The sequence below is a fragment of the Parambassis ranga genome, chromosome 1 (genome assembly GCF_900634625.1).
Source record: "Parambassis ranga chromosome 1, fParRan2.1, whole genome shotgun sequence".
NCBI classification, from domain to species: domain Eukaryota; kingdom Metazoa; phylum Chordata; class Actinopteri; family Ambassidae; genus Parambassis; species Parambassis ranga.
In genome coordinates, this window is record NC_041022.1 from 8,436,326 (window position 1) to 8,453,350 (window position 17,025).

At 40.6% G+C, this 17,025-nt stretch overlaps 3 protein-coding genes across 3 annotated transcripts; 2 read left to right on the top strand and 1 right to left on the bottom strand.

The window, feature by feature from the left end:
- The first annotated feature begins 1,161 nt into the window (after positions 1–1,161).
- On the top strand, positions 1,162–8,470 carry clta (clathrin, light chain A). The gene is made up of 5 exons (XM_028422220.1): positions 1,162–1,443; positions 2,154–2,182; positions 2,974–3,091; positions 3,294–3,405; positions 7,506–8,470. The coding sequence occupies exons 1-5, from the start codon at positions 1,266–1,268 to the stop codon at positions 7,675–7,677; spliced, it is 609 nt and encodes a 202-aa protein (XP_028278021.1). The 5' UTR covers positions 1,162–1,265; the 3' UTR covers positions 7,678–8,470.
- Positions 8,471–9,821: 1,351 nt separating this feature from the next.
- nansa (N-acetylneuraminic acid synthase a) lies at positions 9,822–15,310 on the top strand. The gene is made up of 6 exons (XM_028416204.1): positions 9,822–10,068; positions 10,824–11,039; positions 11,118–11,217; positions 14,018–14,172; positions 14,297–14,563; positions 14,635–15,310. The coding sequence occupies exons 1-6, from the start codon at positions 9,937–9,939 to the stop codon at positions 14,842–14,844; spliced, it is 1,080 nt and encodes a 359-aa protein (XP_028272005.1). The 5' UTR covers positions 9,822–9,936; the 3' UTR covers positions 14,845–15,310.
- Positions 11,253–13,684, bottom strand: LOC114442524 (piggyBac transposable element-derived protein 4-like). Its single transcript, XM_028416189.1, has 2 exons — positions 12,663–13,684; positions 11,253–12,557 (listed from the first exon to the last, which is right to left on the bottom strand). The coding sequence occupies exons 1-2, from the start codon at positions 13,393–13,395 to the stop codon at positions 11,590–11,592; spliced, it is 1,701 nt and encodes a 566-aa protein (XP_028271990.1). The 5' UTR covers positions 13,396–13,684; the 3' UTR covers positions 11,253–11,589.
- Positions 15,311–17,025: the final 1,715 nt, after the last annotated feature.

Below are 17,025 nucleotides of genomic sequence, written 5' to 3' on the forward strand. Positions count from 1 at the left end.
TAACATCTGATATCACGTTCTCATTCCAAACCATCTCTGTTTAGCACTGGAGATTGTGAAAACATTTAATTCATTTGATTCAGATGCATTTTTCTTTAAAGGTGTGGTTTTTTTTTCTTAATGTTGTACTAACAGCAATATATGTTCCTAGTAAAAGTTAACCAGAGTGCAGAATGGTGTAAAGTGTTGGCTTGCAATCTGGGGTCATCACAGCTCCTCTTTCCTGCTTAATGGAGAAGAAACGCATGCAGATGGAATCTGGTCACCTTAGCCTATCTCCAAGATGGTTATACCTTAAAAAAAAAAAAAACGATAGAGAAATGTCTCAATAGACAAAATGTGTCCCAAATAAAGACAAAATCTTTATGTGGATGAGTCTAGGCATTGCATACACACTGGGATTGGGATTGGTTTTACTTATTTAAAAAAGCACATCTACTCATAGACTAGTTTTATAGTTATGGTACATTTAGTCATAAATTTGAAACACTGTGGGGCTCAATGTTCACCGAGACACTCTGAAGTTGTTCTCATGTCATAAAACCAATAGACTACATTTACTACTAGCTACACAACTTGAGTCAGGTGCTTGCCACCTGAGCCCATTGAGACTGTGCACTGTTAATAATTTACCAGTATGGCATTAGAGTGGAAAAAATAAAGGCAACAGCAAATGAGTTAAAATGTTAAGAACGCATGCACTTGGCAGTATATAAATATTTCTCTAAAGAAGAACCCTTTTGAAGGAAGAAGTTTACAAAAACCCTAGAGATACAACGAAATGAAACTGATGCTTTTGTTGTCATTATATTTAACTCACTTTCTTTGTACAAGAAAAATCATGTTCTAATTCATATTTTTTACTAATCCTATATATTTCTAATAACTGAATAACCAAGAGTGGAAATGAAAAAAGATAATTTTATTCACTAAATACAAAATACCGTAAACAGTATAAAAATCGTCCGTTGTACACTGCGGATTTTTCTCCCAGCTCTGACAGCAGCACGTAGTAGGTCATGGGACCCAATGCCAGGATTTGAAGATTTGATTGGTCCAAATTTGAGAAAGTTGTTTTGTGATTGGTTTGTAGTATTGTCAATCACTTATCCCGGTTTGTGATTGGTCGTGCTTCTGTTTCCGGTTTGGTATGGTTTGCTGTTTTTTTTTCTTTCGTCCTTCTTCCCGTTAAGCTGATCGGTATCGGTGAACTGCTACACCTGCTCGCCGTTTTTCGTATTTATCCTCCCACACGTACTCACACCATGGATGATTTTGATATGCTGAACGCGCCCAACGCTGGAAACGGCGTCGGCTCGGAAGAGGACCCTGCTGCTGCTTTTTTGGCTCAGCAAGAGAGCGAAATCGCGGGGATTGAAAACGACGAAGGCTTCAGCATCCTGGACAGTGGAGAGGTCCCTTCGTCGCTGGGAGACTCCAACGGTGTGTGGCTACTGTGGTCAGACGGAAAAACGTTGTCTGAATTCACTTATGTTACATGACTAGTTATTTTAAAACGTTCGGGTTATGAATGAAACTAAACAAAAGCTGTTATGTCAGCAGACACGTTAGTTTGTCTCCGAATGAACACTGGAGTTTAAGGTCTTTTAGCCAAATTGCTAATGCTAGATGAGCTAGCAAACTAGCAAAGCTAAGGTTGCCTTAACTTATGTCAGTCTGTTTTAAAATCCACACCTGAACACGTAAAGGGAAACACGGATTGATCTCCGTGCCTAATAGTTGAGGATTTTTGTGTATAAGAGCGTTTCTAAAATGAATGAAGCTGTTTTGATAACATCAGCACTGTGGGTCCTGACCGTGTCATTCATTGGTTCCCACTCAGTTTGAAGTAGCTTCGGCATTTTCTGCCAGCTAATCTTGCGGTCCCAAGAGGACGTTGATGGAGCTTTATAACCTTTGACCCTGACTGCCTCATTTCCTCAAAGCTGTAACATCGAAGCAGTTTAGCAATCGTAGTAGGCCTGAAATGCTGACATGTTACTTTGTGAAATATCTGAATCAGTCTGTAGGAGTGTGGGGTTTCCTGTTAGGCAAGGCCTAAGGAGGATAGACTTTAATTTTCTACATTTTTTTTTATTAGTTTTGTTTGCCTGATTGACTTATAACGGTTGTTTTAATTGTTTCTTTTACAGATGGTGCTATCAATGGAGAGCTACACGGGGTAATACTTTCTGTACATTGTTTTTGTTCCCATATATATTTGGTCTTCTGATGTAGCCCAGTGTTTGTCTCTGGTGACAAATAATTGCTATTTGGTCATTATCATAAGCTCAGTGCAATCATTACAATACATTTTTTTACAAAACACACCACAGTAAGAGTGCCCCAAAGTTACAATTCAAAAAAGAAACAACTATTACAATTGATGGTTTTAAGGGTCTTTATTAGGGGCAAATCTATAACAGGAAAACCTCCTTTGTGCCCCAAGTGCATGGAAAAGCTACAGCTCAACAGCGGGTAGTACAGCAGGCCTGAGTGCATTATTTTAGTGTTGATATAATCACCTTTAATTACTGTTTTATTTGTAAGAAACCTCAATTATCCTTCAAGTGATGGGAACCTGAGATTTGCTGTTGTTTGCCTTATACATACATTTCTGCAGCTTTCTCACAATTGATAATGACAAATGTCTGTAACGTGTAATCTCAGTGTTGGAACAACAGCATGACTTATCTGTTAGAGCAGAGTCCCCCTAACTTCCTTTTCCTGTGCTGTCATTGCAACATTTCTTCCTTTTGCACTGTCAGGATTTATTTCTGGTAGTGAGAGTGTACTGCTCAGGAGAGATGTATTTCATGCATATAAGTAGCAAGACGATGATCCCAAATGCACTTGCAACTTTAAGATGATCAAAAGATGGAATATTTAAGAATGGAAGAACTGATTCTTTACTATACTGACTGATAACATGGGGTTCTGTGCATTAATATAACTGTTTCCTTATGTTTTTAGGAAAGCAACGGTCCATCAGACGCATACGCTGCAATTTCCAATGCAGACCGACTGCAGGCTGAACCTGAAAGTCTACGCAAGTGGAGGGAGGAGCAAAGAGACCGGCTGGAACTGCTAGGTAGGAGCACAGAGTGGAACATTCTTTATAGAGGAATTGGATAAACCACTGTTAAGTAGAAATAATGTGTAATCCACACACAGTAATCGAGAATCTCCTGCCACTGATCCCAGCTCTCTGTCTGCTGCGTGCCCTCTCAGCTGTTGTGTTTAATTTTGTGTCTGATTATCACCTCTGTCTTTCCTCATCTCTCTCCCTACAGATGCCAACTCTCGCAAGCAGGAGACGGAGTGGAAAGAGAAGGCCAAGCTGGAGCTGGAGGAGTGGCATGCCAGGCAGAATGAGCAGCTGGAGAAAACCAAAACTAATAACAGGTACTGGCCTCTTGGAAGAATTGAAACGGGACAGCATGCAAACACGGGACCTGAAAAAACCTTGAATATAAAAAATATATTGATAGTTAAAGGACCTAAGTTTAGGTTTTAGATGGCTCTGTATGATGAAACATAAAAGATAATGTTGTCTTTCACATTTTTATGAAATGGGAGTCATTATGTGTCCTAAGTCTGAATATTTACTTTGCTTTGAATTGCAGTGCCCCTCATTGAACCTTTAAACACACAGCAGTTTTGGACTGCAACTAAGGTTTAGCTCAGCGTGTTAGCTCTGCAGAAGGAAGAGAAATCTTATGTCTAAAAACACAAAGTTCTGGTGTACCATGAACTCTGTTATTATATCATAACATGAAACCATTTTTTATTAAGGGGGCAAAGCCAGAAACCAAACAGTACTGTGATACACTCACACTCAGGTAGTATTCATTTAGAACAGTCTCTGCACTGCAATGTAGCCCTGCTGACCTATTAATAATAAACCACCTGTGGCCATTATGTCGCACTCACCTGGCAGGACTGTGGGTGTGTGCTCATTGGAAAACAATTGCTGCTCTACAGGCTTATCATAGGAGTTAGGCTCATAGAAGTAAAAGACTTCTAACAAGTGTATCAGAACAAGGTTCAAAGTCTGCAAGCAGCTGGGCTCTGACTTTATTTGCAGTTAAATAATTTAGAATGCACATAGGCTACTTTTTCCCAAATTATCCATAAATAATAAAGATTTGGTTAGAACCTATATCTATACTTATACTTTATTGATCCCCAGGGGGAAACTAAGGTGTCCAGTAGCAGCATTAGAATAGACAACACAGCATGCATGCAAAAGTTTAAACCTAGGGTACTAATTTATCCAGACGGTGTTCATGCATCGTGCTGTGCCATTAGAGATTTTAGGTTAAGAACACAACCAGCTGATATAGTTGCAGTTGCAACATTTTTAAAGATCCTTCCAAAAACAGCCGAGCCTTTGATTGTGTACCCAAGCTGATATCTGTGTGGTAACCTGTAATGCTTGTGTTTCCATCCTCTCCTCCTTTTTATCGCTCTCTCTCTTCTCTCCTGCCTTCTTGCGGCTCTGTCGTTTGGGGCGGATGTTTGTCCAGGGTGCTGGATGAAGACTTCTACAAGCAGCCCTTCTCTGAGCTCATTGGTTATGTGTATGTTGCTCCAACTAACATTCTCCTTCTCATTCTTCTTCTTCTGTTTTTCCCTTTTATTCCATTCTCATCAACCACTGACATTATGTTCAGCTTGTTAGACAGGATATTAGTTACCTCTCTGTTTTTCCTCCATATTTAGTCAACCACATTTAACAGCCTGAATACATCAATGTCACTCTTCTCATTTAGTCTGTAGGTCTGTAGTCTGATACTGCATTGATAATTCTAACTCCATTTGTCTGCATGGCGTTTGTAAGTGGGTGCCCATCGATACATTCCACTGAACAAAAACAGCTGCATGCAATTACAGACACACACTACTAATCATTGAAATCACATTGTTTCATTACTGCGCCCATGAGGATTTCTCATTCATTATCCATGCTGTTTCTCCTCATGTCATCTCAGCCGTACATTTCATAAGTCTTCAAACACTTGCTTACATTAATTGTATACATTTTAACAGGTGTTTTTTTTCACTGAATGCATTTATGAACATTTTCTTTCTCTCTAATGAATCTATCAAATGTTATTCAGGAATAGTATGCTAATAGATTGGTTTAAAGCAATTGTGTGTAAACAGACTTGGCTTCTAGGAGTTTGCTAGTTGAATTAGTTACTGTTGAATGTAGCTTCTGAAAACATAGATGATGCATATGATACAGTTAGTATCCCTGATGCCTCTCACCGTATTACAATTAAATGTACTGCAAGATTTTATTGTTGACGTCACAGGTCATGTCGTGAATACACAACTGCTTCAAACTCAACGGTGTTCATGCTTTTTTAAGAATGCTTTGTAGCTACTGCTGTCCTTTAGGATGACATGCTAGTCCAGCTAGCTACGCAGTAGCTTCAGCTGTGCAGCCTTTGGTTTTTCCATCTTACTAACCAGTATTTCATCTGCATTGTTGTCTGTATGTTCTCCTCCTATTGATCAGGTTTTGGCAAAGCAAATTTGCTGAAAATAGTGCAGCATTTTTCTTTTAAAAACTGACAGCCATTGTGTTTGTAACTCAAAGACTAGACTAGTTACAAGCCAAAGACATATTCTATCGTGTTATTTTTGCAGTGTGTTTAAAGAGTACACACTTCAGTGCATCTTTAAATAAGTAGGATTGACCCAAACTGATTTTAGCCTCAGGGCTGCGAATGCAGTCGTGCCTCTCTCCACCCGCATCCGTCTAGTGAGTCTGTAGTAGTGACTCCAGGAGTCTCATCTGTGGGTAAACGGCACTTCCCACAGTATAGAAAAATGAACTGATCACATTTGCACATGTGAGTACATACAGATAATAGATTCAATCACAAGAACCAAAGGCTGTGCACTAATAATTTAACAGAGGAAAAAAAAAGTAAATGATGCTTTTGCATGCTGGCTTTCAACATCTGCATTTAGCTCATTTTTGTTGTCTTTTCTTTGGTTCTCTCCCTTTTCTACCTCTCTTCTAAATTCTGACGTGTAAAACTGTTTCTCCCTGTTTTCTTTTCCTATGCACCTTAAAGCACACACATTAACCATCCTTGCTACCGCCTAGACCAGTTAAGTAAAAATATAAAACCCCAGAACCTCCCAAGTATTTTTATATTTTTGCCAGGGCATAGATACAGTCCTGTGTGCATATATATATATATATATGTATGTGTGTGTGTGCGGGGTGGGGTGGGGGTTGTTTGTTATGCGTTGCACAGATATCCAGTTTCCCTTACCGACAGTTAGATCCACTGCCTAGGTTGTCCCTTCTTTGATGTTGTGGTCCTTATTTAGTCCCTCGTGTGTTTGTAGTTGGTTGTGACGGTGAATGTTCAGTAGCTTTTCATCCCTCTGGTTTTGCTTTGTGTACGGTGTTGTAGATAGCAGTTCAGTCTATGCCTGGGGGTGCGGGTGGGAACCAGGAAAAAGTCCTTTTAAATAGAAATAAATGATGGCAGTGGAATTGATATTGTGGTTGTGGGTGGGGTGTGATGAGGGCTTAGCCATGATCTGTGGCTTGCATCTCAGAATGTCTTGTGATAGTAGCACTGGTCCGTTTTAAGTTCTTTTCTTTTTATGTTTGTGTTTTATTTTGAAGTACATGGTAAGTCCTTTCAGTGTAAATGTCTCTTTTTTTTGGTTTCATAAATGTTACAAACATATTGTCACATATATTTTTTTTAATCTTCACTTATGACACATGAAATCAAAGTAAACACATTCTTTGCCACACCTTCAAATAGCCTGCTTTACTGCTGCAGCAAATTGCATGGCTAAGGCCCAGTAGTAGTGCTTCCAGTTCTTTTGGGCTTGGTTAAAAAACTAACTTGCCGTTATTGTTCCTTTTGTAAGCAAGAACGAGTATACAGATGTCTTCATTGTCCCTATACTTTGTTCTTGTTGAGGAAAAAGAACTTTGTAAATACGCAAACATGGAGCAAGTTAAGGTGTATGGGTGTGGGCAAACTCCCCCTCCAGTTCTGAGTGGAACTGCATTTTTAACCAACCAAAAATGCCTTCATTTTTTCTTTCTTTATTTATTAAGCTTTAAGTTTATTTTCTCTTTGGATTTTTTAAGTGTTGTGTTTGTACTTCCTTTTAACTGTAATAAATAGACAGGTGATTGTACTGTAAGCAGAGATGGGGGGGCATGCCACGGGTAATAAAGCTGTGTCTTTTCGTGGGTATACAGACAGATGGACGTTTCTGTGTAGTGTTTGGACAGTCCTGTCCTGAGGTAGACTCTGTTTGACTAACAACCCAGCCAAAAAAAATGATGGCAGGACTTTTGATGTGAGAGATAAAATTGGATCCTGTGTGTGTTGGTGGTCAGCAGAGGACATACTCGGGGCCGCATGTATATCTGTGTTTGTGTTACCTCTGCCTCCACTAACTGCCGTCTATTTCATGTCCTCCTCCCCCACCCCTCCCTGTGTTGCTCGTAGGGCGGCTGAGGAAGCCATGATTTCAGACCTGGATGAGAACAACCCCGGCACTGAGTGGGAGCGGGTAGCTCGGCTGTGCGACTTCAACCCCAAGTCCAGCAAGCAGGCCAAAGATGTGTCCCGCATGCGTTCTGTCCTCATCTCTCTGAAGCAGTCCCCACTAGTGCGCTAAGGCAAATGAGGCTTCTCAGGGAGTCATTCCATATCATCCATTTTCCACCACACACCAACCAACCCAACTACTGATGACCCACCATTCAGGAGCCTACACATCAATTCGCCATGTGCAGCCCTGTGTTTTTTTTCCTTTTTGAAGTGAAAGGATATAGCCAGTGGTCGTAGCCCTCCATTTTATTCCTTCTAGCAGGGCTGTAGAGGTTAGCCTTCATGTACCTGCTAACCATTCCATCCCTCCTATACCACAGACAAATTAAGACCTCCTAATGTTTTGCACCCTGAGATCCAGGTCAGGAAGATCCATACTAGGTCTTATGGTCTGTGGTTACGCTGTAAGGGTGGTGAGTTGGGACTCTAAAAGGGAAGGGTTGATGTTTGTTTGGGCCTACAGCAACACTACCAAAACTAACTAGAACCTGCTTCACATGCCCCCCCCCCAAACAATATCATTCCCACCATGCTGTATTGTATCTCATCAGTCTTATAAATGGTGAATCGTTTTTGTCCTCCAACATGGCACCTCATATTTTCCCATCCTTTCTCTTTACTGTTGTTTTTTAAGGACCAAAACTCCAAATTCAGTGTGTGTACTTTGAACTGTGTGTGGAGCCTGCTTGCGGCATATTGTGTTGAAATTTTCCAATCTATGCATTTTATTTTGAAAGTCTCCCCCACCTCCCTCTCTCTCTTTCTCGCTCCCCTTCTCCAGTCAGGAGAACTGAACAAAGTCCAAGTCAGTACAGTAAATGTGACCTGTTTGTACGTGTGTTTAAACCTCAACAGTGTGTGTATGTACTCTATGCGTGTACCTATTGTACATATACAGAAGGCAATATATATACAGTATATAAAAACATTTATGTCACTGAAATTAGACAGTTGTGGTTTTAAAGAGATACTAGATAACTAGCTGGCTGTTGCTTGACCATGTGTTCATTGTCCATTTGATTTCAATATCAGTAAAGAAAAAAAAAAAAACATTGTTGTCATGTCATCCATGTTGTCAAGTCCCAGTTCTATTTTACAGTATATAAAATCAAATCACTTGCATCATAAATAATGATTTTCCTTTTATTTATGACAATCTGAGACATTTTAAACTGAAGAATTATAGGGCAGAGGGTCTAACCTGTGTAATATAAAATATGCCTAGTATACATATATATATATATAGAGAGAGAGAAACAGCAGGGTTAGATCCTCTGACTTTAATCTTCATAAAAAGCCATGACCTTTTTTTTAATTATTATTGTGGGCTCGAATCCTCTTTCTGAAGTAAAACAGGTGTCAATAAATAATGATTTTCTTCTGTCTTGCTTCTCATCCATAGTCCAAACTGTGTCTGTGAAACGCCCTTGTCGTTCTCTCAAACAGGAAGGTGCTGACAACGATATAGACAAGCAAACAAAGGCCATGGAATAAAAAGCAAACAGCAGATGGCTTGTTTAAAGCTAGTCGTCACATGTGTCTGAATCAGTCTATTCAAGGCATAGGCCTAATGCCATATTTAACAATGATGCTAAAATTGTAAAACCTGGCAGGCAGCTGCACTGGGACATTGGCAAAGTTAAACATGGGAAGTTTAAAGTGGATGTGGAGGAAGATCAAGCATCTTATCGAACATGATAGAATGAAGGACCCCCCCTCAGGATTGATGGGAAAAAATATTTTGTTTCTTTACTGTGTTTTGTTATTACAAGATATTGTAAATAAATAAACAATTTATTACTGTATCCCTTCAAATTTACAACAAAATACTGGGAACGAATCTCTGGGCTCATCACTTATTGTCATTTTGGCTTGTGTCATTGGACCTTCAAAAATTGCAGCCAGTTACACTACAGTGTGTGTGTGTTGTGACACCTAGTGGTGACAATGCAAATACACGAATACCAATGTCTGGCTACGCATAGAGGAGAATCTGGTGCAGTAGCTCCTTCTGACTAATGCTGCGATGCCTTTACAAAGGTATAAAAGCAATTTCAGACTTTTGCCCAAAAAAGAATGATGAATAAATATAAAATGTATAAAAAATATTATATATGTATAAAAAAAATATATAAAACAAGAGTTTGGTTGCTAGGCGGAAGTTAATATGCTTTGATTTTGAAAGGAAAATCCGAACCCGGAAGACGGAAGTGTGCAGCACAGTAATCTTCCCGGTCGGCTCCTCTACTCACCGCCGTTCAGTCCTTTCACTTCTCCGCTAAATTAATTCATTTTACCCTAATTTTTGTCTTTTTCTGTCATCAAAATGCCTTTAAAATTTGAGCTGTGTCCTGGTCGAATGATCGGAGGTACCAACCCGTGCTTCATCATTGCTGAAATTGGACAGAACCACCAGGGAGACATTGAGATCGCCAAGAAAATGATCAAAATGGCAAAGGTAATTAAAAAACGGACACACACACACAAGTAAAGGCAACGTATTGGATTACTTTGAATTATATCCATAAAGTTTTATGAGGACAATCTCGGAACACGCAAACAAGCAAAGTCTGTTTTCTGGTCTACATTTAAAATTGAATCAATTTCGCCACACCAGAATCAGCCAGATGATTCAACCATGACATGTAGCATGTTTTAGTCATTACATGCTCAAAGCAGTGTTTAATGTATGTAATGCGGTTTGATTTTAGGGTCAACGTGCACTGCATTGCTTCAAAGGGAACTTTTATTTGTTTAGCCACGTTGTAGAGTGTTAAATGTACAGTCTTGAATGGAGTTTGGCAAGACTGTCCACGCCTGACACACAGTGGTCATCAAAGGTAATAAATGCAAGTATGCACGAATATAAGCCTGTTATCTGGTACTTAAAAGAAAACAAAATTTAAGCAGAAAAAAAACATTACCGGCTCCTCCTCTTTTAGTAGTACTTTAATGTTTTAAAAGATTTGATGATTGAAAGATGTGTTTCATTACATTCTTGGAAATTTAAAAACTTGCTCTAATCAAACCCAAGTTAATACTAAAGCTTTTGGCAACGTATTTAATGTGCTGAAGTGCAAGCTTGTATATAAGAAAAAAAACTTGCCTCTTCCTTCATTCAGTTAAAAAAAAACATCTAATTAATCTCAAATGCTTGGATTTTTTAAAAAAGTCCATGATTTCAGTATACTGCCTTGTTTCCTTTTGTCTCAGGACTGTGGTGCAGATTGTGCCAAATTCCAGAAGAGTGAATTAGAGTCCAAATTCAACAAGAAAGCTCTGGAGCGGCCCTACACCTCCAAACACTCCTGGGGGAAAACTTATGGTGAGCACAAGCGCCACCTGGAGTTCAGCCACGATCAGTACAGGGAGCTGCAGAAATACGCTGTGGAAGTGGGGATCTTCTTCACCGCCTCAGGAATGGACGAGGTAAGACAGTTTTTCACAATATTTTTATTTATTTGGTGTTTTAATTAGCAGACAGGTTTAAGTGTTTTCTGTCTCTAGATGGCAGTGGAGTTTCTACATGAACTCAATGTGCCTTTCTTCAAAGTGGGCTCTGGAGACACCAACAACTTCCCCTACTTGGAGAAAACTGCCAAGAAAGGTGAGAGTGAGGTACTAAAACTCTTAACCCTCCTGTTGTCCTCATATCCTCTATACACCCCGTGTCCTCCCGGTCAAAATGACCCGTCTTCACTAAATCCACAATAATATAAGCAGTTTATTCGATTTTTAAACACCAAATTTTATTTTGCTTGAAGAAACATTAACCACAAAACATGTAAATACTTGAGTTTTCCCTTTTCACCTGCATTTCTATAGTTTTAGAAACAAAACAAATATTCAAAAAGGAATATCGAATGCCTCTTAATTCATCGCAATGAGTTAGATTCTTCTGATTTTTTTGCCAGTGAACAATGTAAGAAAATATACAATCCAAAAAACAATATAACCCAACTAAACAACAATAATTCAACTAATTAGCACATGTAGGGCAGTATGCAAATGCACAGCTCTTGCAGATATATTTCTTACACCTACTGCACACAGTATGTGTTTTACAGTCCTTCTTTGGCGGGCAGAACTGACATCTCTTTCTTTTACTTGCCCCGGCTGGGGCAGTGGCTGTGGCAGCTGGATCCTCAGGTTGATCAGGGGTTCCTGCACTCTGTATAGCTTTGACAACTGCTGCAGAGGCTTCTGTGCGGGGGAAATGCTTCCTCCTTTCAATAAGTGGTGTTACAAGTGCCTTTCCTAACTGCTCCAGGAACACCCTCCTCTTGTTCTGCTTACGAGGCATCCAGGTTGGGTTGATCTCTCTCCAAATCACAAAGGCATTGTAAGAGGAAACATCAATGATGTTGTGGAAGATGACCAGGGGCCAGCGGGCAGTCATCCTTCTGCAGCTGTAGGTTCCAATCACCTTATCTAGATTGTCCACACCCCCTTTGTTACAGTTGTAGTCTAGGATGATGGATGGCTTCCTGTCCTCACGATCACTAATGCCAGCATCTGTGTGTAGTGTGCTCAGAAGTACTACATTCTTATTTTTCTTTGGGATGTAGGACACTAGGGTGGTGGTGGGTGTGAAGGCAAACTTGGATGAGAAGACCTCTCTCTCCTTTGTTGCAAGCAGTGCAGGTGGGAGCTCAGGCTTGTTCTTTCGAACTGTGCCAACCATGGTTATCTTCCTCTTCAGGAGCTGCTGTCCGAGTTCATAAGAGGTGAAAAAATTGTCACATGTCACATTGTGACCCCTCAGTCCCTCTGTCACATCAAGCACTACTCTCATCCCCTGGTTCTTCTCTGGACCTCCACTGGTCAGCTTCCCAGTGTAGACTTGCATCTTCCAAGCGTAGCTTGATTTGGCATCGCAAGCCACCCATGACTTGATCCCATATTTTGCTGGCTTGCTGGGCATATACTGGCGGAAAGGACAACGACCTTTGGACAGAGATTAGCATCAATAATTTGTATCTGAGTCACAGAAAACAGTCATATAATTCAATAGTGAAAATCACTTTTATTAGAAATATGAAAATAAATTACCTCTAAATGGAACCAGTTGCTCATCCACTGTTACATCAGGCCCTGGGTTGTAGAGGTAGGGCAGCCGCTCCACCCACTTATCCCAGACCTCTCTTATGGCTGCAAGTTTGTCTGTCACACGTCTCGCTGGTCTTGACTCGCGGTTATCAAAACGTAGCAGTCTTGAATAGGTGTGAAAGAGTTTGAGTGGCATTGTAGCTCGGAAAATTGGCCTTCCACTCTCTGCATCCCATAGACTGGCTGCAGCCTCACCTCGGGACCTGTAAACACCTGCTAAGATGAGCAGCCCTAAGTAGGCCCGCAGATCAGTCTCATCCATCTTTTTCCAGCTGTCTCCATTTTTGCGAAAACCCTCCAGATTTGTCATCTCCAGGATTATTTTTTCTATTGCTGGTGTGATGAACAGGTAGAATGTAGAGACAATGTCATGGGCATGAGAAACAGCATATCTTGTGGGTCCTGGGGTCATCTTTATGACATTTTGTTCTGCCTCCCTGCCATGTTGGTCATATGCTTCCGAGAACCATGTTATTTTGCTGTTTTTTGAAAGGAAAGTCTCTCTTTCAGCTTCAGCATTTTCTTCTTCTTCTGAAGATGATTCATCATGCTCTGGGTTGTATTCCTCCCCATCTTCTTCTTCTGATACCACTTCCTCCTCTGAATCAGAGTTGTCTTGCTGGACATCTGAAAAAATCAGCTCCAGAGCCTTTTGGACGTTATAACGTGCACTCATGGCTTCAGCACAGAGAGATATGGGGGTAATGTCATCTGCAGCACCTTTATAACTTCTGGAAATCCACAGATCAAAGGCACTGTCCACGAGAACTCTTGTCTTATTTACGTCTGCTACTGATTGTTTACGTCTGCTACTGATTGATCTGAGGCAGAACTAAAACATTCTCACATTCTGTTGTGTGTAAATAACTCTGTGACTGTGATTTTAGTTGAATTTCACTGTTGGGTCATTTTGACCCGAAGACCACCTTTGTACCTTTTTTTGTACAGCATACATGATAGTGTGAACAAAGGCAACAATTCACTTTTTTAAAGTTTGGGTCAATCTAGGAAAAGTCATAAAATTTCAAGTACAAAAATTATCATTAAGGTCATTTTTTGGGGTTTTTAAACACAGTAGCGGGTCATTTTGACCCGAGGACAACAGGAGGGTTAATAGAATGTATATAAGGAGACAATGTGGATACATTGAGAAGATAAGAAAATGTTTGTGGTTTCACACACGTTTGTTCATAGAAGAAGATACTTTAACCAGTGACATAAGCAATACACGTTCCTGTCAGGACAGAGGACAAGTGATTCTTTTTCCTGTGTGTCTGGGGACTTCTTGTGTTTGTCAGGGCGTCCCATGGTGGTGTCCAGTGGGATGCAGTCCATGGAGACCATGCGTCGGGTCTACAAGACGGTGAAGGAGCACAATGAGAACTTTGCAATTCTGCAGTGTACCAGCGCGTACCCTCTGGAACCTGAAGATGTTAATCTCAGAGTGATCGCGGTGAATATATTTTAACTCCGTATCAATAATGTGTTTTAAAAAAATGAACTTTATTTCAGGATTTACTGACTGACTGGTAACAAGTATGTTTTGATCAGATGTCAAATTATTCCTTCGACTGCAGGAATACCAGAAGGAATTTCCTGATATCCCCATTGGGTATTCCGGCCATGAGTCTGGAATCAGCATTTCAGTGGGAGCTGTAGCTCTCGGTGCAAAGGTGATCGAGCGTCACGTTACTCTGGACAAGACATGGAAAGGAAGTGACCACGCAGCCTCGCTGGTGCCGTCTGAACTGGCTGAGCTGGTTCGAGCCATCCGACTGGTGGAGAGGGCGCTGGGGAGCGGCATCAAGCAGATGTTGCCCTGCGAGAAGCCGTGTCATGACAAGGTGGGTCCAACAAAAAAATGTCTCAACATTTTCTTCGACAGGAGTAGTAATATTTATTTTTTTTCCTCCAGCTGGGCAAGTCAGTGGTAGCCAAGGTAAAAATCCCTAAAGGAACTGCCCTGACTCTAGACATGTTGACGGTGAAAGTAGCTGAGCCAATGGGTGTCGCAGCTGAGGACATCTTCCAGCTGGTCGGTAAGACGGTGACGGAGGACGTGGAGGAGGATGAGAGCGTAGCGCCTGAGGTGGTGGACAGCTACGGCAAGAAGCCCAAGTGCTGAGTGCGAAAGAGAGGTTTGAATCCTGTAAAGAAAGGCACTTAATATGGAGAAGGTGATTCCTTTGATATTTCAGTTGGAGCTCATGGTGTGTTTTGAGGGTTTTTTGCACTGCTTAGACGTTTAAATTATGGATGGATGATTAGTAATTTGTTTGGACAGTGAACCCTGGGAGATAAATGGTTACAACAGTGCCCCCTACAGTTCCTCAGCCAAAGCATTTTTATATATTTTAAGTGGCCTTAACATAATGCCAATAATGCACTAATTTCCCTGCAAATTAGGACTGACACAACCAGACTGACAAACTTGTTTGATTCAATGTGCCAACATGTTCTGCAACTCTCTGAATTATTACTCCCCCCCTTGATTTCAAGACATTGATTCACTGATGTAAAGGTATACATGTGTAAGGATCTGTGAAGTTCTAAAAACATGAAGCCTCCAAATAAAATGTTACTCAAATGTTGCTCAAATGTCTGCATTGATCTTTCCACAGAGGAACTCTAGATGGAGCTGTTTTTCTATGTTCTATCAATATTAAACTCATCACAGTCTGAATGTGCTAAACTCCAATGTAATGACTGAGACCTGTGCAAGGAGCTTTTCCCCTAAACAGTTGGAACAGTTTAGCAGTAAAATGTGTAGACAGCCATTCTTCCACTGTATATCTGTAGCTGTAAACACTCATTCTGGCACTGAGCTCAACCTTCCACTTCCTGGCAAACAGCTGCTGCTTTACAGGAATCAAAAACATAAAATGTGTCAAATGTTGTTTTTTAAGAGGAAGCAGGTGCAGTGCACTAAGCTGGCTACAGTTGTCCTTTCTATCACTTGGCACATTGACTCAATTCTGTGTGCTCTATGATGTGTAAGGGTGGAATTTTATATTGGTTCTAGTACTGTCACACACCGAGTGATACATTAACTAATAATGTACTGAATCTTTATTGATTATGTGATTATATGACATACGATAACTAAGTTTTTTGTTGCTTTTTTCAGTCTTTCCCGTTATTCATTATTTTAAAATCATTATGTCGACATCATTTGAACAAGGCAGATTTACTAATCATGCATTGAATAGTCACTGCTTCACTCCATGATCACTGTAGTTGCAGTGGTAGTAAAGGCTTAAAAATGATTTTAGTTTAATTTGCTTCAGGCTGCAGCTTAACAGTCTGCTATTAGCAGCTTAGAAATCAGAATTTACCATGAAACATGAAATCATTGATCCTTTGTTATTAGTAAATCTGTGTCAGTTCAGTATCCATCAGATGTGGTGACAGTAACAGAGAGTGGTGAGCTTATTGAACGGTCCCTTTCTCTGCTATTTTATTCAGTGACTCATTGTATAGATCTCACCGATTACCTGGGCAGTCCCTGCTCAAAGGGGAAAAAAGGTCCCTCCCCAGCTCATATATAACTAAGCAGCTATTTCGGGCTGAAGCTTTAGACAGTAAGCTGCTGCTGATCCCAGCTTCACCGGGGAACATCCTCCTTGCTTACTCTTCACTGCCTGACAAACCAACATCATAAGTGAACTACTTCTGATCTTAATGTGGAAAAATACAATAAGTCAGTAGACTGTGCAATTAAGACTTGCTGAGGAGGTACTGCATGTACAATGGTCTAATAAAGCTCTGCAGGTAGTGAGGGGAAACATCATCTTATCCACAATCATAGGAGCGATGTAATGGGAACCAGCTACCAGAGGTCTGCTGAGGTTTCCTATTCATGCTAAGATACTTACCTGTATCCTAAGTTCTGCATGCAATGTACCCCAGCCCACCTAGAAGGAGGGTAAGGTTAGATTGATTGGTTATGTAAGGCCCTGAACCTTTTTGGGAATATACATGGCCCTTAATATAGCAGCTACAACCCAAATACAGAATTGGCACTCGGGTCACCCCCCCACCCCAACCCAACCTACTGTCTCCTCCATGCCAATGCATCTGAAGTATAGAGATGCATAGAAAACGTGCAGTCGTATTGTTTTTGCACTACTTGTAAATGAATCTGACCTTTTAGCTTGGTCATGCTTGTAGGAGGTACTATAAGGCTTAAGCAGTCTCTCCTTATGGACCAGGCACATTGGCCAACAGCAACATTTTGCTCACACGGGAAAATTCACAGCACACACCATTAAGTATGCTCCTGTTTAATTGGATAAGAACGGCAGGA

What these genes read in the sequence shown, in the direction of transcription:
- LOC114442524 (XM_028416189.1), bottom strand. Translation starts at nt 13,395, where the DNA reads ATGAGTGCACGTTATAACGTCCAAAAGGCTCTGGAGCTGATTTTTTCA. An exon ending in GCAACTGGTTCCATTTAGAG is followed by an intron (nt 12,558 to 12,662) that starts GTAATTTATTTT and finishes CTCTGTCCAAAG; the next exon opens with GTCGTTGTCCTTTCCGCCAG.
- nansa (XM_028416204.1), top strand. Translation starts at nt 9,937, where the DNA reads ATGCCTTTAAAATTTGAGCTGTGTCCTGGTCGAATGATCGGAGGTACC. An exon ending in TTAATCTCAGAGTGATCGCG is followed by an intron (nt 14,173 to 14,296) that starts GTGAATATATTT and finishes CTTCGACTGCAG; the next exon opens with GAATACCAGAAGGAATTTCC. An exon ending in AGAAGCCGTGTCATGACAAG is followed by an intron (nt 14,564 to 14,634) that starts GTGGGTCCAACA and finishes TTTTTCCTCCAG; the next exon opens with CTGGGCAAGTCAGTGGTAGC.
- clta (XM_028422220.1), top strand. Translation starts at nt 1,266, where the DNA reads ATGGATGATTTTGATATGCTGAACGCGCCCAACGCTGGAAACGGCGTC. An exon ending in TCAATGGAGAGCTACACGGG is followed by an intron (nt 2,183 to 2,973) that starts GTAATACTTTCT and finishes TTATGTTTTTAG; the next exon opens with GAAAGCAACGGTCCATCAGA. An exon ending in AAAACCAAAACTAATAACAG is followed by an intron (nt 3,406 to 7,505) that starts GTACTGGCCTCT and finishes TGTTGCTCGTAG; the next exon opens with GGCGGCTGAGGAAGCCATGA.